At 37.2% G+C, this 22,698-nt stretch overlaps 1 protein-coding gene across 1 annotated transcript; it reads right to left on the reverse strand.

Moving 5' to 3' along the window:
- Positions 1-207: 207 nt before the first annotated feature.
- LOC141673734 (protein FAR1-RELATED SEQUENCE 5-like) lies at positions 208-21,314 on the reverse strand. Its single transcript, XM_074480477.1, has 4 exons — positions 21,236-21,314; positions 12,195-12,386; positions 10,421-10,626; positions 208-1,620 (listed from the first exon to the last, which is right to left on the reverse strand). The coding sequence occupies exons 1-4, from the start codon at positions 21,312-21,314 to the stop codon at positions 208-210; spliced, it is 1,890 nt and encodes a 629-aa protein (XP_074336578.1).
- Positions 21,315-22,698: the final 1,384 nt, after the last annotated feature.

The following is a 22,698-nucleotide window of genomic DNA, read 5'->3' on the forward strand; positions in this document are numbered from 1 at the left end:
TGTATTGAAATGTTGTAAAGGTCACTACAGGCTGAGACTAGTGATGCACAGTCTTCCGAGGACCCACTTCATGTCTCCCAGAAATGCTTACGCCAGGTACTCTTTGATAAACTTCTTAAATAATGCATTGATATGGTACTCTCTTCTTAAATAATGCATTGATATGTATTAATATGTTATTGTAGGGTGAGACTGTTGATGTTCATACTACCCATCCTGTCGGTAGTACAAAGCCTCCTCCCTCCCAGCAGACCTCTCATACAACTTCCACATGTAATTGGAACCATCTTTGCAACTATTTACCACATAAGATGTGCTTTTTCTAAGCTCATTTTGAAATTGCCTAAACATTTCTTTTGTGTAAATAGAAGAAGCATGATTTTCCAAGGAGGAATTAAATATCAATCTCCTTTCCTTATACTCGGTCTCGTAGTCGGCTTTAACCTCATTAAGAATTTGTGTTTCCAAAGCCTTTTGTGAATTCTCAATGAATTCTTTCAACCCGGTTGAAGCTTTCACATACTCGTCAAAAAATGAATTCATGGACTCGCTTCTTGAGGTGGTGGTCATACCGGCGGAGAAATGTTGTTTTGTGTAAGCACGAATCCATTTATCTTTTATGGCATACATATCGTTTAGACAGACATGATCCTCGAGCCCATACTTATCAACCAAAACCTCCCACTTACCAACAAATTCCGTGGGTGACAACGACTTGTACAAACAATCATTAAAATCCCCTTTAAATTCCGAATATTGTGTGTACAAAGTCGACAATTTTTCGGGAAATTTATTACTTATGTGCCACGAACATAATATGTGCTTGGTATCCGGCAAAATTTCGGCAATAGCATTTTCCAATGCTATATCTTGATCCGTAATAATAGTGAGGGGAGGTTTGTTTTCGACGGCTTCCAACCATGTCTTCAAAACCCATTTATATGAAATCTCCGTCTCATCCCGCATGAGTGCAAACCCGAACAAGATATTTTGGTAATGGTGATTGACCCCAGTTATTTGTATAAACGACATACAATACCTATTGGTCCTATATGTGGAGTCAAATGAAATAACATCTCCAAAATTCGTGTATGCGTTCAATGATCGATGATCAACCCAAACCAAACCTCTAACTCTATTTTCTTCATCCAAATCAACTCGATAGAAAAAGTTTCCAAAACTTTTTTCTTTCAATTGTCGTAGCAATGCCATCTCACTCCCCACATCACCGGAATCGAACACCCGTCGTCGAATATCACGAATTACGTTACGAACATCTTGATTAGAAAATCCAAGTTTTTCCACACCACCCCATGTTTCACCAAGAAATCTCATCGCTTTAGCGGTTTCAATGCCCGATTTATCAAATAACTCAAGCAATGCTCGGGTAACCGGATCTATATTTTTGGACCTTTGCATGAATTGTACTTTATCCGAGGTTACCATATCATGATCATGCTCTGATTTAACCAAAGTTACTTCCCATTTATTATTTTTAACTCTATGAGTGACACACATTCGAGCACTACAATTTGTTCTCGGAATTACATCTCTAATCCTTCTTTTTTCCTTTCTTTCATCATCAACATTCAATTTCGTACTAGAACCTAGTCTTCCACCCTTACGACAAATATACAAACGAGAGGAGATACCATTACCCCATGAATGTCTATGAGTACTCCTAATAATAATCTCAAATCCAACACTTCTACCTTAATCTCTATAAAAAATTTTGGCTTCATCCTAAGTGTTAAAAAACATACCAACGCAAGGCACAACACTATTCATATTTGATTTTGAAAAACCGTAACCTTTTTTTTTTTAAAACTCATATCATCATCTCCATCATCATCATCAACATCATCATCATCAACATCATCATCACTTATATTCATTTTCTCTTCTCTACAAAAATCATCATCATTCATTTTTCCTTTTCCCTTACAATCTCCCTCTTCTTTTTTATGATATTTCTCTTTTTCCATATACTCAATATCATCATCATCCATATTCTTTTTTTCCATATACTCAATATCATCATCATCCATATCCAATTTTTCTTACATTTATAATTATAAACATCTATCAATTCATTAACATCATCTACAATAAGCTTACGATAAACCGGATTTTTCCCAACGGGTGTAAAATAATCAAAATTGTCATGCTCACTAGATGAACTTGAATAATTAAATAAATGAGATGCCATTAAAAATAGTAAAGAAAAACTAACCTCTTTTTGGCTCCAAATTGAAAAATGATAGAGAAAAATGGTGAAATTGGGTTTACAAAGCAAAAATACAAAGCTGGTAAGACAAATTTAATGCACACTTCCGCAATAATTGCGGAAGGTGTATTTAATGCTTTAGCCAACCCACGCGCTAAAACGCGCAAAAATTGTCAAAACATTAATTACTTCCGCAATGAATCATTACGGAAGCAGTTTTGATAATTGTTTATTTTTTGATTTTTTTGAGAAGAAAATAATTAGTAAAATAATTTTAAAATTCATAATAACATTCATGTTACTTGTCAATATTACATAAATTTTTTATATCAATTTTTTTTTTGTAATTATTATTGTATATTTTGCCTTTTTTTGATGAAAAAAATACATAAATATTTAAAAAAATGTCTAAACATATAGTACTTAATTTTAATTTGTTTTTTATAATATACAGGTATGTAAAAAAATAAATAAATATTATTTTGTTGAGAAAATATATTAAGCACTTGATAAGTATAAATGGAGTACAATGCCTATAAGTAAGTTATATCATTTCATTTGAAATTTCTAATATTGAATGTTTAATGTTATCTTCAACACTTAAATATTCATTATTAAATTTGATGATAAATAAATTTGAATTTATAGTCTTATTTTTGATTTTTTTTTTTAAAAATAAAGTACTTAATAAAATTTAAGAAAGATATTTATATTGAATTAAACATTGAATAAAATTTAAAAAAAAAAAAGAACCACCGGGTATACGTCCCTCGAACTAATATGATGGTAAGTAAGGGAAGTGTTTCTTTTTTTTTAAATTTTATTCAATATTTAATTCAATATAAATCTCTTTCTTAAATTTTATTAAGTACTTTATTTTTAAAAAATAAGTTAATTGTTTTAAATTATAAATATTATATTTGTTTTAAATTATAAATATATTTAAATCAGAAACACATTTAAAGCACATATTATTTAAATAAAAAATTAAAAAAAATAAAACCTTCCGCATTGTATCAATACTGTTTCCGCATTGTCTCATAGCGGATGTCTTCCGCATTGTTTCATTGCGGAAGTTTCCGCAATGTATCATAGTGGATGTCTTCAACATTATTTCATTGCGGAAGCCTTTTCTGTTGGCTCCACGATTTTTATTACAAATCTGATATATTTCTTGAATTAATGGTTTAGTAACAAATAAACTATATATGTTGAACATCATATATATGCATGTGGTCTGACTAGTAAAGAGATGAAAAAAAAGAGAAAGCTTTGGTAGTTTGGTTGCATCAGCAAAAGTGGCTGCTTTGCTAAAAGCACTTTCATCTATCTACCTTTCAACATACGATTTATAAAATTATACTGTAAAGGGCAAGTGGATAGACATCTCTAAATCCACAGTAATGAAACTAAAATTTAAAGATCTAGTCTCCATATGTATATCTATTTGGTAGAGGTCACAATTACTGTTTCCAGACCTGACTAATCTATATGTTGTTATTAAACGGATAGAAGGTGAGCCAATCCTGAGCTTTACAGGCATCCGTCAAAATTAGTTATTGGGGCCTAATGTATTACAGTATATATCCTATAAATGTATATATAAAATTTTTAAATTTGGAAGTTTTGAGTGCACGATCACATGATGTGCAAGTCTTACTCATCTATAATAGGGTTCACACCTGAGAAAATATGGTCCATATGCAATGCAGAACTGAACTATGTAGTCGATGCATGTTACATGTAGGTTATATAGGCACACGCACGTGTATACATGTACTTAACGGGTCGACATTCTTTTCTTTTTCATAAGAGAGAAAGATGATATTACATATAAATTGCATGCTTTTGTTAGTCATTATTTTGGTGTAAAGAGAGAACCATTATGGGGGGGGGGAGTTTAAAGACGATTTTAAAAGTATATGAGAGGTGCATGCATGGAGATGTGGATAATTCAATCCATATATATATATCTGTGTTTGTTCAAAGGCCTGCTTCTTTTTAGCAGTTCTGTTGTTTGGATTTGTTTGTAATAGTAGTAAGATTTGGTGTCTGTCTAATCAAATATTGATCAGCAGTTTATCCACTATAGTTAGGAAACGTTACCAACTCTTACTGATCAAATAATTAAGATTCAACAAATAGCATCCAAATGTTTGGAATGAAATTCAATTACTTTAGCATTAAGAAAAGAAGAGGTAGATGGAATGTAGAGGTCGATAAAGAAAAAGAACGAGACCTTGACGTTTAATTTGAGAGAGACTGATTATATGACTTTGTTTTTAATTTGGGACAGAGAAGTTTGGCTGATAAGATATAAGTTGATCCATCAAGATGAAAAGCAAGCTTGGTTATTAGTCAATTCGTTACAAGGTGGGGTGGACCAAGATATTGGATTAAAATTCTCGTGCATGCATGCTACCACTGTCCACTGCGAAGCTTAGCTGTAAGGGTATCTGCAAGGAGTCAAGTGTATTTATAGTGGTCAGCAAGAACGCACAGAACAAATGCATGCACATGTTTTTCACTAGTTTTACCTTAAACTCACTGGCCAGTCGCCACTATGTATACACAGTGACAGTGGAAGATCTATGAGGGGTAGTTTTAGGATATGCAGGATCAAGGGCTCCGTTTTTATAATGGTGCAAATTTGAACAGATTTAGCAAAAACAACCCACCTCTGTTCAACTTAGGAGAAATGGTATAGCTGCCATGACTTTTATTAAGGTAAGTTGGGAACGCCATTTCAAATGGCGTCCATCATTAGGAAGAAAATATGGCATTCAATTTAAGTTCTTAAGATCTTTTATTCGTGTTTTTCATTCCTTCTGGAAACTCAAAATGCAACAATTTTGATGGTTCGAGATCCAATTTCGGGGAGTTAAAAAATATGATTTGATTACTAATTGGTTTAACTTTCTACACGAAAATGAGTAGTCATTTTAACCGTAATAAAAGTATTACTTACATTTTCTGCAACTTAAAAATGATTGCATAAGTCATATTTATTTTTATATTTAAAATAGAGTAAAGTATTGTTAGTTTGTGTTTCCACAATTAAAATATATCTTGCCCATATTTACAAATCAATTACTTACAATTTTAATAAAAATTAGTTATACACCTTTGATATTTATAAAGAAATGGGTAGGGAATGGTTATGTGATGATTATTATTGGTACTCAATGAATCCTAATTTTCGGTACTCAACAACAGAATCACGATGATGAGGGAGTATGAATGGTGTGTAAGGTGCCTGTTATACCATAAAATTTTCACGGGTATTTTATCGGATCTTTAAGAAAATGGGTCGGATCACCGTCGAGAAAGAAGATGGACGAGCTCCGGAGAACACGTTTTCGGAGCCTAGCACACGCCCTATAGGGCTCACCCTATATTGAAGTCGCTTACAACGACTATTGACGACGATAAGTTATACGACGATTGGTCAAATTTTATATGAAGGTTTACGACGACCATCACAATAGGAGATTACAACGACGATATCACGATGGTCACTATAGTAGAAGACGACAACGAATAACAAGTATTAATAAGGAGTCTATTAAGGTTGATTTTAAGACAAGAGAGAAAGAGTGAACCAATCATGGAATGAAGAATCATCCGGGCTCCGGGAAAATGTCCCCGGACCCTCCTAGAAGGCGCAACATGCTATATGGCCGCATGGGGTGGCCGCACTGCAATGCAAGTGAGATAACAAGAAAGAATCAGCAAGGAGGTTGTTCCCACAACTAAACTGGTATGTAAATGAAGTATAAGAATCACACAAGAGAAGAAAGAGAAGAAGAGAAGCCCCGAAGGAGCTCTCCATGCTTAGGGCACACCCTAGGCATGGGAGAGCACTCCGGAGGACTCCAACCCTTCCTAGAGCACACCCGAAGAAGGAAAAGGGTCCTCCGGGAGCCCGACGTCTCAAAAAATATAACGAAAGCGTCGTTCTGTAGTCTTGCAGATTATCCTCGTAGGGGAACGGTCGTAAACATCTAATGTGTGTTTTGGGAGCCCTGTCTCCGTATTCGGCAGGTTGTCCTCGACGGGAGACTCTGGGGTTATCTCGCTCTTTGCACTTCTACGCTTGTGATCACTTGTCCTATAGTCTTTTGGGTTATCCTCATCACGGCAAGGATGCGCTTTGGAATTTGCGGTAAGTCATGGCTATACATAAGGCTACGATCGACGGAAGTAGCGGTAGCGGATGGGGATATCCACCGATCGGGGAGTTTCCTTGTCTGTGAAGTCCCGAAATCGTAACCGGGGGTTAGGCCTTTGTGACTAGGCCACATCGCCGAGAAATCCTAAAGCAAATCAATGTTCGAGTTATAATTGGAAGTTGGTTCGACAACTCCTACTGGGCACAGAATGAGAAGCCAAGTCCATCAAGGTTTCTTATTCTCCAAGAACTACGTAGGGCTTGATAATCTATAAAAGGAGGTACGTAGACACATTGTAAGGGATGTGAAGCAAGAGTTCTATGCGCCACCACCAAACACCCTTACGATCTCCGCCCCCGATTCATCACAATCACCACACTCTGACAACTTTTACCGCGAATAACCACCGCTGCAGATCTTGATTTCGGCAGCAAACCTCAAATCTTTAATAACCAAATTTCTCCATTAACAAATTGGCACTAGAAAGAGGGGTTTGAATCAAATCGAATCTTAAGAGGAAAAAGATGTCCAACAATGATGGAAACTCTCGTGACAACGGCTACAACTCTAATGAAGCTGGACGCTATGAATAACGCGGAACTCCGTTAGTTAGCGGAGCGTCGCCAGTTCTCATCAACAACGCGGATCTGACAGATTGAATTTATCGGATGGGTGATGCATTAAATAGTTTTGATTCAAGATTTAGTACCACGCGGCGGAGAAAGACAAGAAGAAGCCATCGCAAAACCTGATCTGGTCAGACACGTAGGAAAGCTCCAATGATAGAGAGAGGTGCTCCGGATAGTCGTGGACAGGCTGAGGTTAGACATGTACCAATCACTTCGCGATGATTGAATTATTCTGAGGATACTGCTCCGATCATTGAACTCATGGGTGAAGAAAAAGATGGAAGCAACGAGCAACATGGAGATGGACACTTTAAACGGCAAGAAGATGTACGCTTTACGTTACATGGAGATGGATACTTCAAGAAACAGGAAGATGTGCGCTTCAAGCAACATTAAGATGGACGCTTCAAGCGACAAGAAGATGGAGGTTTCAATGACAGGATGATAGATACTCCAAGAAGCATGAGGATAAACAACGGCTGTAATGCTTCAATAATGGTGATTTATTGGAAAAACTCCATCGGATGAAATTTTTTTGAAAGCACTTCAGGAGAAGATTAGGTTTAATCGAGGGCAGCGAAAGCCAGCATCACCCTCGAAGGTATCATTCTAAGGAGAACATGATTGATGAAAAATCTAAAAAAAATTATGAAGAACAAAATAAGGAAGATCGTATATCACACGATAAATGTTTTCAGGGGGTAACACTCTGTCGCTTACAATACACTGAAGATGTTCCAATTGTAGAAATCTCAGATGATGAACAAAGGCTTCAACTAGAGCCAAATCAAGAGCAAAGAATAGTCCCACATGCACATAACTCATGACGTACTAATAGCGAGATCTCTCGCGATGATCTGGAGATTGAGAAACAATGAAGGAGGTTATCTCATTTGAGGGAACGTCTTGGCATCCAATTAAACGACGAAGATCCGAAGATGTTAATTTTAGAAACACAATAGAATGGAGATCAACATGAATTAGGGCTTCCTGGGAATACATATATGCCCCTCACAAGGGAAGAAAGGCTTCGCGGCAATGAATACCCTCATCCGGAAAAAAAGGCAAAGAAGTTTTGAATATAGAAGGAAAGGAAAAAAACTTAATAACGTCGGCTATAGGAGCCATAACTGGGAAGTAGAGGCGATACTCAGAGTGGCTCATACCAACAATGATGGAGGGGTAGAGATACACATACCCCAATAGTTGATGGTGGAAGAAGGCCATAAGAGGAATATCAAGAGTCGGCAAGCCGACGAAGGATCAATGCTCAGAATTCTACACGACAACAATCACAAGTAGTAGTGCCACCGCAGTCGTAAAATGTTGCATTGACGCAGCCGCAAAGAGTCATGCCTCATCCAAAAATTGTTACACCACCACAACTGTAGGTTGTGATGCAAACTCAAGCTCAGATCACAGCAATACCCATGCTCTTATCGCAACCCAATATTCAAAATATACTCGGAATAGGAAACGTCAATGTGGACGATTTAACAAAGCTATTATGACACAAGAAATGTGGGAAGGTTATAACATCCACACAAAACACGTAGCCGTTCACCTATTTGGTTAGGGAGACCACGACAAAGATTATATATTACGATTTTCATCCAGGGGGGTCGAACAAAATCTGAAGATTGCACCCACGGCTGTAAAGTAACTAAGTTGGATGGAAATTTAGATTTATTGGGCAAGACAAGAGATTGAAGAATTCTATTCAGGTTACAAGATATTGAGAATTCTACCAAGTTCTGAAGACTTAACTAGGAGTAAATTAAAGGATGATCAGGAGGAGAATGCTTGAAGATGAAGGAAGAAGATCGTAAGGGAGATTCTACATGAAGAAAATCCCCGCAAACTGCCTTGGCAAGGATATTTGAGGCTCAGATCACTTCCAACAATTTTCAAAAGAGATCATTAATCATACATGTCTATATATCTAGGATGTGTCCTCCAGGTAGAATCATATCTAGGATTACAAAGACAATCAGATCTTTCAATCTATTAAAGACGCGAGCGCGCTTTCAAAGAAAAATTCAGTTCACTGCTTGAAGCTCCGGAAGAAGCGAGAAGGAATTTGTCGTTTGAAGAATCACTTAGACAACCTTTTTGAAATGTAAACGACTTATCGAGGTAGACACGTCTTTAATATAGGACGCACCCACCAAGGATGAATATCCTTGTCGAGTTAGACGCGTCTCTTATACATGATACACCTTCCAAGGATGAATACCTTTGTCGAGGTAGACGCGTCTTTTACACATGATGCACCCTCCAAGGATTTCCCCTTGCCGAGGTAGATGCGTCTCTTATACATGATACACTCTCATATGAAGAATAACCTTGTCGAGGTAGACGCGTCTCTTACACAAGATGCACCCTCCAAGGATGATTCCCATTGTCGAAGTATGACGCTTCTCTAACAGAGGAAGCTCTCTCAAACAGTAATTCTAGAAGTATTCCTGATCTTGAAATACTTTAGAGTAATTCTGCGCCGTGCATTAACAAGCTACGGATGCGTCTGATACTTGAGATGAACCGTGGATATACCTGCATTCGTAATCAAAGGAACAACTGGTAGCAGAATGTTATTCATATCTAAAGGGTGCATTATCCATGAAATCCTGCGATTACGGATGAGCCTTGAGCCTTTGCGGTTGAACCTCATAGTTGAAGGTTTCTAAATCTAGAAGGGGAACTCATCAAATGGAAGTTCCATTAGAAAAGACGATGAATTAATGTAAAATAATGGAAGTTCCATAAAAAAAGATGAGAAATCAATGCAAAGCAATGGAAGTCCGTCAAAAAAGACGAGAAATCAATGCAAAGCAATGGAAGTTCTGTCAAAAAGACGAGGAATCTACGCAAGAGATTGAAGGTGAAAAGATGAAAGAAAAGCTCGATCCCTGTTTGTTTTAAGACGTGAAGTGCAAATGAAAAGATGCATGAAAGTCAAAGACAATTTTCGAACATGCAAAGAATAAAAACATCATTCAAGTAAACAAGAAGACGCAAAGTCTCCTGAATGAGCCATATACTCTTTAAGGCACGCCCGGAGCAGGATCCCCCCGAGGGAAATATTTTTGGAGTCAATTTATTCTAGTTACAAGTTCCTTGGTTGTTTAACTTTTGCAAGATGAAAATATTCTAAGGAAAAAGTGAAACGACAACAACAAGGTAAGCAATATAGAGTTTAGATGCAAATTGCGATAAGTAAATAGGTTCGTACACGCTGCAAGGATTTATAGAGGCATGCACCTCAATAAAAGTTATAGTATCATTGAAGTCAGAAGGAAACACATATGAAGAACATAAGATGTAGATGGTCTAGTAAGCACATCCTTATGCTCGGGGGTTGAGAGAAGATAGTCCAAAAGAGGATAACTCACGATGCAAGGAACATCATAAGCAGAAATAGCAATGTCCTCAGTCGTAACACCACCAGATGCTTTGGCTATGACTCCTACTATGCTTTCTGTTGTAACAAGAATGCTTGAGGTCTGAACATACCGGGGGCCAAGTCCTAAGATGACTCTCCTAGCATCGATAGCCTTGGCATTGTTCACCTTGAGGTCATTGACGTATGGGAATATTTCTGCATCAAAGTAACTGAAGTCATAATCATGATCGTTCACAAAAAATCCCCTTAGTGATTTAAGCTTAAAGCTTATACTTCTCTACCATGCCTGCATCAACCACGACGTCCAAGCTAAGATCAAACCTCTTTCCGAGGAGAAAGACCAAGTAGTACATGACATGTCAAACATGGAATAAAGCACACAAGATAGAGATGTATGTGTATCACCGTAGATGAAGTAAATATGGGATGACAGCATATGCATAGCACGAAGATGCAAGTGAAGAAGGTAGGGGGCACGACAATCATTCATATATGAAAATACAAGTAAAGGTGAAACAACAAGGAATGCTAAAAAAAAATTAAAGGATTTTATTCCTAGGAGGTTCACCCCCTAGGGCGCGCCCTGAAGGTGTGCACTTTCTAGGGCACGCCTAGCACCTTCCGGATGAGTAGGGAAGATCCTTTGAGGAAGCTAAAACATCCATTTTCTTGACAAAAATTCTTTTCTTAGATTTTAAACCCGCATTGGGATGGAGAACTCCAATCTTCCTAAGGTTATCCTCTGTAAAACGAGTTTCGAGACTAAAGTCTTCAAGGGAAGTAAAAGTATAACATTCGCTTTATCCACGGATGCACTACTTAACTTCTTCACCCTCTAATCATCTATTTTGAAGAAAAAGAGATGATGTTACCAAAAGAAAGAAATATTGATACCACACCAAATGGAAGACAAGTTAGGGAGATGTACGAACACCCAAGTTAAACTGACATATTGTGATGAGGACGAACACTGAAGAAATTAGAAATCTCCCTTAGAGTTGGAACACCAAGCTTATAGAAATTATACAACATGAACAAAGATAACGCTAACTTCCAACTGTTGAGAGATAACTGGAGAGGTGCCACATCGAACCAATCCAAAATGCACCCGAATAAAGGATGGAGATATGCGCTAAACCCAAGCTCGACCAATTTTAAGAATATAACCATCCAATAAATCGTGAAGTTCTCGCCGTAGTTGAATATGTGATATCTCATAAAGGAAACTGGACAAATTTGTTTGTATTCCATCATGTAGTGCTCTGCTGCATAACCAATCTGAGCATTCGACGCTCGCAACGCTATATCAGCACAAGAAAATCTATCATGGTGCTTCTGAAGGTCTCGAACACTTCATGAAAGTAAAAATAAACTCAATCTTTGACGGAAGGAAGTACTTCAGCTCATCTCTAAGCACTCGGCAAGAAAGCTCATGTGAAGGGAACTTACTCTCCCCATCGGAAGTAATGATATGGCTCTTCCCTTTGGTTCTCACTCTCAAGTCTAGAACATCATCATCGGACTAATTCTCCGGTCGAATTAGATTACTCTAAAGTTATACTCCACTTGAAGCTTCATCCAACCGTCTCCTAACAATTTAAAAAGAATGTCGGAATTTGGATGCTCCCAAGACAAGAGATATAGTGATCTCGACTCCACGAAGCTGCTATAAGAAAGACTTAAAAATATGAAGTATTGAGCTGAGATAAAAAAGGAACCAAGAAGTAAGGACACGCCATATAAGATATTTTTAAAGATAAGACGTGTTGCCGCAACAGCACCGGGCGTCCCGGCACCACCGGGCGACGCAAAAGAATCGGGGGTGCCCGCAGCACCGGGCGCTGTAACAGCCCCGGGAGTGGCCGGCAGCATCGGGCGCCGCAGCAGCCCCGAGCACGGCACCGCAATAGCAATAGGAGACGAGATAGCACCAGGAGCCGCGATAGCAGCGGGCTCTGCAATGGCTCTGGGCGTGAAATAAGTGATTTTAAAATGTAGGGAAGGAAATTCTTTATAAAGATTGTAACTTTATTTATGGAAAATTGATATAAAATATATAATTTTCATTCAGATAAACTTTGGAGCATCCAAGCACGCCCCGTGTTGGGAAATGAAGAACGTCGTGGCCAGAGAACTCCGTGGTGAGCTTGGATGTAACTCTGAGTGTCGAGGTACACAAGTTAGATGTTACTTTATAATTCCAAACTACTCTCCTAACATAATGGGAGTTCAATGCGAAGATTCTACAAGATCTATAAGCTATGCATATTTAACATGCAAGTCAATGGGATAACATATGAAGATGAAGGATATATGCATGTCTGGAAGCAAAATTTTAAATTCGTTAAAGTTTGAACCCCCAGAATATATTCTCGGGGTAGGTCGCCCCCCGTGTGTCTCCGGAAGGGGGAAGGAAGAAATTTTTTTTATGGAGGACGTTTGCGGAAAATATTAGTGATAGATTTTGCGGGATAAAAATTAAAGTACTTGTCATGAAGATTCGAAAGAAAATTTTATGACGAAGATTATTAACTAAAACATTTTTCTACAGAAGAAAGAATTTACGCATATGGATGGAAGTTTATTAGAAAAAAATAAAGTGAAGACATTGCATATGATAAATGTACAATTATTCACGGAATACCGAAGAAAGTAGAAGAAGTTTTTCCACCTTGTTTTTTAACAAACTAGAAAATTGGGGGTAGTTGTTATACCATAAATACGACACGGGTATGTCATCGGAGCTTTAAGGAAATGGGTCGAATCACCGTCGAGGAAGAAGACGGATGAGCTCCGGAGAGCGCGTCTCTGGAGCCTAGGGCGCTCCTTATAGGGCTCACTATATATGGGAGTCACTTACGATGACTATTGACGGTGATAAGTTATAATGACGATTGATAAAGTTTTATATGAAGGCTTACGATGACCATCACAATGGGAGATTACGACAACCATAGTGAAGGAAGTACACAACGACCGGTACGATGATAATATCACGATGGTCGCTATAGTAAAAGAAGATGAAGAAGAACAAATATTGATAAGGAGTTTATAAAGGATGATTTTAACACAAGAGAGAAAGAGTGAAACAATCAAGGAACAAAGAATGATCCGGGCTCCGGGAAAATGTCCCAGGATCTTCCTAGGGGGCGCCTCGTGCTATATGGCCACATGGGGTGGATGATCCACAATGCAAGTGAGATAACAATAAAGAATTAGCAAGGAGGTTGCTACAATAATGAAATTGGGAAGTAAATAAAGCATAAGAATAATAAAAGATAAGAAGAGGAGCCCCAGAGGAGCTTCCATGCTTAGGGCGCGCTCTAGGCATGGGAGAGGACTTTGGAGGGCTCCAACCCTTCAAAGGGCACGCCCGAAAGAGAAAAAGAGCCCTCCGGGAGCCCGACGTCCTGGAAAAATGTAATGAAGGCGTCGTTCTATAGTCTTGCAGGTTATCCTCGTAGGAGAACGGTCGTAAATATCTATTATGTTCTTTGAGAACCATGTCTCTGTATTCGGCGTGTTGTCCTCGACAGGAGAGACTAGAGTTATCTCACATTTTGCACTTGTACGCTTGAGATCACTTTTCCTGTAATCTGGTGGGTTATCATCATTGTGGGGGCAATAATATACTTTGGCATTTGCAATAAGTCATGGTTATACCTGTGGTTATGATCGACGAAAGTAGCAGTAGCGGATGAGAATATCCACGGGCTGGGGAGTTTTCTTTTTCGTGAAGTCCCGAAGTCGTAACCGAGTCTTGGGCCTTTGTGACTAGGCCACATTATCAGGCACTCTTAAAGGAAATAAGTATTTGAGTTATAATAGGAAGTTGATTCGACAACTCCTTTTGGGCCACAGAATAAGAAGCCGGGTCCATCTAGGGTTTTTGTTTACCAAGAACTACGTAGGGCTTGATCCTCTATAAAAAGAGGTACGTACGCACATTGTAAGGGATGGGAAGTGAGAGCTCTATGCGCCACCATCAAACACCCTTGCGATCTCAGCCCCCGATTCATCAGAATCATAACAATCCGACGACTTTTACGGTGAAGGACCAACGCTGTAGATCTTAATTCCGGCCGCGAACCTCAAAGCTTTGTTAACAAAAAATTCCTCTGTTAATAGTGCCTTCAAAGTTGAGTAAGCTTATGTGAAGCTCATGGAGTACGCATACCAAAATTACGCGCCATACACATGTAGTAAGATACCTCTGAACAACTAAAATTAGTGTTATTTCATGCGAGAGATGAAGAAAATTGAACGAGAATGTGCTTAAGCCACAAGGATCTATAAAAAAAGTAGAGAGTAGAAGATGGAGACCATCACAACGCAAGGATGTCTTATCATTTCTCTACAAGTCCTAATTACGTATCAGATTGCTTCATGTCTGATGATAAATAAGAATATTATGTTCACATGAATACTTCTATGCATTTTTCATTGTGTATCATTTTATTATTTGTTGGATATATTCCAATTAAACTTGCCATTCTTATTATATGTCACATTTATTGTATTATACAAAAAATTATTCTTCCATCTAATGGAAATCTTTAGTACTTTATTATTAATTTATCCTATAAATATATTCTCGAGGTACAATGTGATTTTACAAATTAACTCCTCAACTTTATTACCTTACCAGTACTTGTTTGCCCCCGCTACACGGATGGGCTATAATTTTTGGCAGGTAAGTGTTATAGTTTGGTGATAATTATAAATGCCACATGAAGTAGTTGTAAATTAATACCCTCTTTATTTTTTGTTAAATAACGCTTGACTTTATGCACTCACTTCAATATCATTTGACCGGGTGATTGAACATATTTTTTTCTCAAATTTTCATTTTGTAAATTATAATATACATAATCTACTTTTGTTCAAGAAAATAAAATTTTAAAAATAATAAATATAAAACTACCCGGTTAATGCACTTAGAAGTTTTTGCAAAAAGTCAACCAACATATAATCTAAAATAGAGGGAGTAATATTTATGTATGGTTTTATATGTGAAGTATATGCGCTGTGGTGGTTATCTGGTAAGAGATTTATCTGTATATATGCCATTTGTATTGTATTTTTTGAGCTCAATAAATTTAATATTTAGGTGGTATATCTAGTTTAGTTATATGTAAATAAGTTGGTTGTTTTTATCAAACAATGAGTTCAAAATTTTGACACTTGATTAAAGTTCGTATATTTTCAAAAAATACTGTTATACCGATTTTTTTTGTGATTTTGGTATGCATAGAAAGGTTGGAGAAATACTTGAGTACTTTGGTATTCAATTTTGGTGTATGTGTAGGTTGGAGAGTAATGTTTTTTTGACAGATTTGGAAAGTAATGTTGATTATCCTATTTTATAGATTTTATCAAAAATGAATTATTTTTTTCGTTAGTAGCCAATTAGCAAAGAAGTTTAATAGTTATGATTAGATTCATTTAGTGGAGTATGGCTTGGGTGTAAAGTGACATAGGTTTAGTCATAAAAGACATACTGTTGTAGTGAAATTGTTAAGTATATTAGGTTATGTGGTTTAGTATGAGTCATGTGAAGGCAATATCTTATGATGATATAATTGGTTACACTTTAATCAAAGTATTATGTAAGGCATGCCTGTACATAACATATTAAGTCATCTTGGCAACTTTAATGATAAGTTGTATGATAATCTAATTTTGTATTATGTAATTGTACTTCTTGAGGCTGTAAAAATGTTAAGTAGATTAAACTGAAGGATTTTTCCATGAACAACCATCAAGCTAAGGAATAAACTCTGGAAGAAGATCAAATCCTGATCCTGCCTCAGAGAAAAGTGTAGCAGCTTGGAGTTGAATAATGTTGTTCTAGGAAAAATGTTCTAAGTCAGATATCGATAAGTCACATGTCAAGGACTATAGAGAAGTATGTCGAGAAGTCTAAAATGACTTGTAAAAAAGTCCCAAGAGATATCGGTAAGTCATTTTGCATATAGAGAACTGAGATATCGACAAGTCAAAAAGTCCATGTAGAGAACTGGAGATATCAATAAGTCAATTCTTCATGTAGAGATCTAGAGATATTGACAAGTCAAATTCTCATATAGAGTACTGGAGATATCGACAAGTCAAAAGCTTATGTAGAGAACTGAAGATATCGATAAGACATTCTACTTGTAGAGAACTGGAGACCTCAACAAGTCATTAACAGATGTAGAGAACTCAAGATATCGATAAGTCATCATACTTATCGATATGTGACATCTCTACAGAACAAAAGAGATCTCGACAAACAACTTCATTATTTAGAATGCAGATAAATTGAAGATTCAAGATTATCAGTCAACAAACAATTCTATCACAGAACTGGAAAGACTACAAATACAGCTTCAAGAATACAAGATCAAGGGCCAAGATTCACTGGACAAAGGAGCGTCACATACCTACTAGATTTTGCACAGATTTGCTAACACTAGAAATGGAGATGTACAAAATAGCTTTAGAAACTGTGTTAGTCTATTTTAGTGCAAATTTTGTAAACCTGTGCATGTTGATCTATAAAGCATGTCATGGGTCCTTTGTTTAGAATTAACAAACAGATCTAGGAAAAATCTTGTATTCTCTCTCAAGAATTGTAGCTGAGTTCTTATTTTTAAGAACATGGATTTGTGGAGAATCAAGTTTAATTTTAATAAATCAAGTGAGTTTTTGATAATTTGCCTTTGTGTTTACAATTAAGTATTTTGTGACTACAAGTTCATACATCTGCTTTGTTTCAAATAGCAAAACACTTTCACAGTTAATTAAAAACCAAGAAAATACATTCACCCCCTATGTGTTACATTTCATACCTAACAAGTGGTAGTAGAGAAAAATCTGAAAGTAAATAGATAAAGAACTTGAAAGTATGAGTGCACAGAAGATTAGTAGTATCAAAATTCCTGTCTTTGACAAAGTAAACTACACCTTGTGGAAAAATAAAATGATGATGTTTATCAGGATAACCAGTCCAATGTATGTTGAGATTCTTAGGCATGGAACCTTTATTCCTATGAAAAGGATTCCTGAATCAACAGATGGAGACATGGTCATTCTCGCACACTTTGGTCCAAAAGATCCATCTACCTACACTAAACCAGAGAAATTTGCACTTGACAGTGGCTTATAACTCATATTAATTTAGTCTCTTGATCTTGTAATGTACAACAATATTATCAATTGTTAGTTAGCTAATCAAATCTGGAAGAAGATAGAGATCATGTGTGAATGAACAAAAGAGGTGAGATCTAACCAAAGAAGGATCTTGGTTTCACCAGTACGAGAGTTTCATGGCTAAACCAAAAGAAGGCATTACTGAGGTCTTTGAGAGATTCAACAATATGATAAATGATTTGCAGCTTCATGACAAGTACTATGAAGCTGAAGAAGTTAACCTAAAATTATTGCTCACTCATCCTGACCACTTGGAACAAAAGATCTCTGCAATAAGAGAAGGAAGAGATTTGGGGAGAATAACTTGGGAGGTTTTGTATGGTATTCTCAAAAGCTATGTTCTGGGAATGATGCAGAGAAAGTCATTGAAATCTTCAAGGGCATGTTGTGGATGTGTCAAGTGCTTTGGTAGTAAATGACAACAAAATAATTGAAGATGAAATAGAACCCCAGACTCGAGTTATTCAAGCTGTTGAGAAGAAAAACAAGGAACCTCGAAAACAAGTTATTTTAGAGCTGGAAGAGGATGAGTTCTATACTCTTGATGAGTTTGATGAAATGGACCATTCTATGGCTTATCTAGAAAGAAAAGTTTCAAACATCAGAGTCAAGAAGCCTACATATTTCAAGGGTGAAGGCAAACATCCTACAATAGCAACTGGAAAGGAAAGACTCAGTTAAATGTAACCGGAAAAAGTGGCTACAAGTCAAGACCTGTGGACAAATCAAAGATTAGGTGCTACAACTATGATGGACTTGGTCACTTTGCCACGGAATGCAAGAAGCCAAAAAAGGTGAATAAGGACAAGGCTTATTTGGAACTGGAAGCTAAGTATGAAACACTTCTGAAAAAGCAATAGGGAAAAGCTTTTATTGTTGATAGTAAAAGTTGGGATGATACAGATGATGAAGATGATGGTGAGAATATGGAAAATATACTCTCGTGGCTTTGGAGCAAGGAGAGTCATCTACATCTAAGTCTGAGATACATATCCTAACTACCATTAATTTAATTGTTGCATAATATAAGGAAACTATTGAGAAGATGAGTGTAGAAATGTTTCGCATTCATACAAGCATGGTGGAAGCTACTGAGGAAGTGAGTAGGCCATCAAAGGTTAATGAAAAGTTGAGTTTGAGAAACAGGTGCTAGAACTGCATTTTGTTGGCCTTGAAGCAGCTAAACAAGAAAATGAGTACCTCAAGAACAAGCTTAAGTGTGTTGGAGAAGTAGAAGCAGTGTTAAGAGAAAGAATTGAGAAAATGATTTGAAGCTCAAATCATTCAAAAATGCATCCCAATTAATATATCAATATCATGAGAAGAACAAACCATGTGCTAACATAGCCTTTGGCTTGGACTATGAGGCTGTGGATTCTCACATGAAAAATGATATTGGAAATGGGAAGGAAAGTGTGAACTAAGATGTTCTTGTCATGATTAAAAATATAAATGCACCCTTATTCTAATCTTGTGAAGTAAACTTCAGTGAACTGAAGTTTAACATCAAGAAGGAACTTGCAGATGAAGATAAAGAAAAGGAGGATGCAAAATCTACTTCAAATACTGAAGGTGAGAAGAAGCCTACAGTGAGTCCAACTGCTAAGACACCAATAAAAGAGATCAAGACTGAAAACACTTGAAAAAAAAGAAGAACAGAAATGGGAAGATATATGCAACAAAGATAACAACTATGCCTATGTTGCAGATGCTCCAAGAAAGCAGTGTCAAAGATGTTGCTCAACCAATCATCTAACTCACCTTTGTAAAAAGTCTATTAGTGAGCCACAATATGGAGCCTGCAAATACAATGAGGCATAAACCAGATGATTCATATTCTTTCTATGACAAGTTTGACTGCATTCCATGCAACATTAAAGTTATGAAATGTTGTCATAAGCTGGCAAAGTATCTTAAAGAAGTTAACTTTAGATCTGTGATTAAAGATGAAAATGTTGATGAAACTAAGAACACTGTTCCTTTTGAATGTTGAAGTTCTAGTTCTGCAAATTCTGTGAAAAAGAAAGTGCCCAGCACTGCTTGGGTAGCTAAACGCACTTAAAGCTCATTGTGTGCAGGGCAGGAAGAATAAAGTCATATGGATCATTGATAGTGGATATTCCAGACATATGAGAGGTGATAAAGTCCTGGTATCACAGTTTGAGGAGATGGCTAGCCCTTTGGTGACCTTTGGAGATAACAACAAAGAATTCACAATGCGATATTCCAATTTGATTTCTGGAAATGTTGTTAGTGAAGATGTAGCACTGATTGCAAGTCTTGAAGTGAATCTTCTTACTATAAGTTAATTTACTGACAAAGGTTTCAAGGTCATTTTTGAAAAAGAAGATTGCTCAATCACAAGCATGAAAACTAGTGAAGTTTCTCTGAATGGAGTAAGGAAGGGAAGCCTGTTTTTTAAACATTTAAATTCAGCCAACAAGGACATAATATGTTGATTCTACACCAAGGAATCTAGTGAGCAAAGCAAACTCTGGCACAAGAAGCTCACCAAATAGAATAACCCACAGGGGCCTTCCACAGCTGAAACCCTTTCTTCAAAACTACTAGAGGCTAGGAAACCAACTACTTCATCCTCTTAAAAAGATAGAGTTAGTAAAAAGAAAAGGAAGCAACCAACTCCAGTAGTTATTAGTGAGAGTGGTGAGGAATAAACAGAAATTGAGTCACCTTTGGTCAAAAAGCCAAAAAAGAAAAAAAACTGAGTTGACCACTTAAATAGACACCTCTGCATCTTCTAAAAAAAGACACAATTGTAACACAGGGGTCCAAACATAATCTAGTGGCACATTTTCAATAAGGTGTCACTATTAAATCAAGCATTCTCCCCAATGCATCATGTAGTGAGTCTGCACCCCCTCTTGAGCACTCTTAAGAGGGTGAAAGAAGTCAATTGGTTGGCACACACTTAGAGGGAACATTAATTGAAGCTCCCTTATCTATTCAGGGGGAGTTGCCAACACTCATGCATGAGCTCACAGATCTTATCTCTACAATTTCTTCAAATTTTAATGAAGGGCTTAAATCATCTTCTCAAGCCCTGCCCAAATCAAGTGACGCAGTTCATAAAACTGTGGTCACCACTCAGGCACAATCTTTAGATGGTGAGAGGCTACATGCTGAGGTAGACCTTGATGACACCATCACAAATATAGGGGTTTCATCAATTTTTACTAAAGACCATGTGTAAGTTTCTAATGCACCTTCATGTGCTCAACAGCCTTCATAGACTGATAGGTTTGAGGGTAGGGCTCTTGAGGGGAGCTACTTAAATCCTCTTCAATTCAATTGGAGGATTCTCATAAAGAAATAACTCCCCTCAAAACCCTAGCTAAAATTCCTTTGATAATTGAAGCTAGGAGTTCAATTGCCAATGATCCAGCTATTGGGGAGGCAAGTACTCAAGCACATTCAAGTGCCAGTTCCCTTCAAGAGGAACATGGGTTTGAGTCCATGGTACATGACAGTAACCTGGTCAACTCCCCTCCAATTCCAATGGAGGTTCACTTATCAAGTGAACAACAAACTGTCAAAACCACAGTTTCAACTACGAGTCAAACTGTGACACCATTCACATGGGTCACCTTACCTTCACTTCCATCCACCTCAACCCAAACTACAACATACACCAACCAACCATCTACATCAACATAACCCTCAAATATCATCTCTCAATGGCTGCAAGATGCTCAAGCTACACCAATAAATATGAATGATCTACTAGTATATTAGTTTGCAGGCCTTGCAAATATCACCCAACAGCTACTCACAACTGATATATCTAATCAAGACTATCAGGAAATCTTGTTTTCATATAAAGAAGATGTTGAAGACCAACAAACTAAGATTGCTGATGAAGCTGAGCAGATTGGGAATGTAGATGCATGGTAGTCCAAGGACTTCAGTGTGGAAAGGGATGAGGTCATGGCTAGATTCAGGGAATAGTATGTTACCATTTTAGAAGCAATGACAAGTTCCTTACCCCACAAGAAGTGTATAATGCCATCATAGAGGTCTACAAAGCACAGCTGAAATCTTTTCACTTCATAGGGAAAGCTTTGGAAAAGACTCTGGATGGACATCAAGAAAAGGTCAAGAAGCTGGTGAGTGACATGATTGATCAGCTGGTGCCATCTCAAATTGAAATCAAGAACAAATTCAATAAATTTATTGAGATGATGGCCACCTTTAACTTGAATAGTGTGGAGACAAGCATTAAGAATCTTAAAAATGCATTTTTGGTCCTGCATGAAGTTGTTCAACATCAAATATCTAGCAACAATGACAGAAAGGTCAAGCTGGAACAACTTTACAAGGCCATATATGAACCTTCACCTTTAATTATGAAGGAAATTAAAAATGTGGTGCAACACAATTTTGGTGCATCTCTCTCCATAAGTTCACAGACAATCCCTTCTACTTCAACAAATCTGCAAATCCAATCTCTCCAACAAAAAATCACAAAACTACAAGGTCCAAATGTATCTCTCACAACTCAAGTCTCTCAACTCACTTCCCTAGTCCAAAGTCAACAGTAGGATATCAAGTCCCTAATAGACTCCCAAAAGTATTTTCAGATGCAGACCAGTGTATCAATTAGAGCTATTATGGGTGCTTTGAATGTACCCCTTCAGGAAACTCCTCAAATAGTAAACAGATCCCTCAACACTCAACCTTGCCTGCTACCAAGCCTAAGGGGGAGATGATGGACCCCAATCTAAAATCTAGCCAACTATCAAGCAAAAGTGTAGATGATATTTGATTTGAAAGACACAAGATGGCAGCGGAAGGCCCTTGCATTGACAATGAGTTGCTGAGTTTCTAGAAGCCCTGAGAGTCTCCCTCGACTTCAATCATTTTACATACAAAAAGGCTGTGGGAAAGAATATCAATTTTCTGAGAGTGGTGTTGGTCACAAGACAGGACTTTTGAGAAAAGAGGGTAGTTGTGAAAGATAATGACTTGGGAGTTGAAAGATATATGCAGGTGTCCCTTTCTATCCTGCAATCAAGAAGGGAATATGATATGTACATATTAATCAACAAGTCAAGG

This window comes from Apium graveolens, chromosome 7 (genome assembly GCF_009905375.1).
Source record: "Apium graveolens cultivar Ventura chromosome 7, ASM990537v1, whole genome shotgun sequence".
Taxonomy (NCBI): Eukaryota; Viridiplantae; Streptophyta; class Magnoliopsida; order Apiales; family Apiaceae; genus Apium; species Apium graveolens.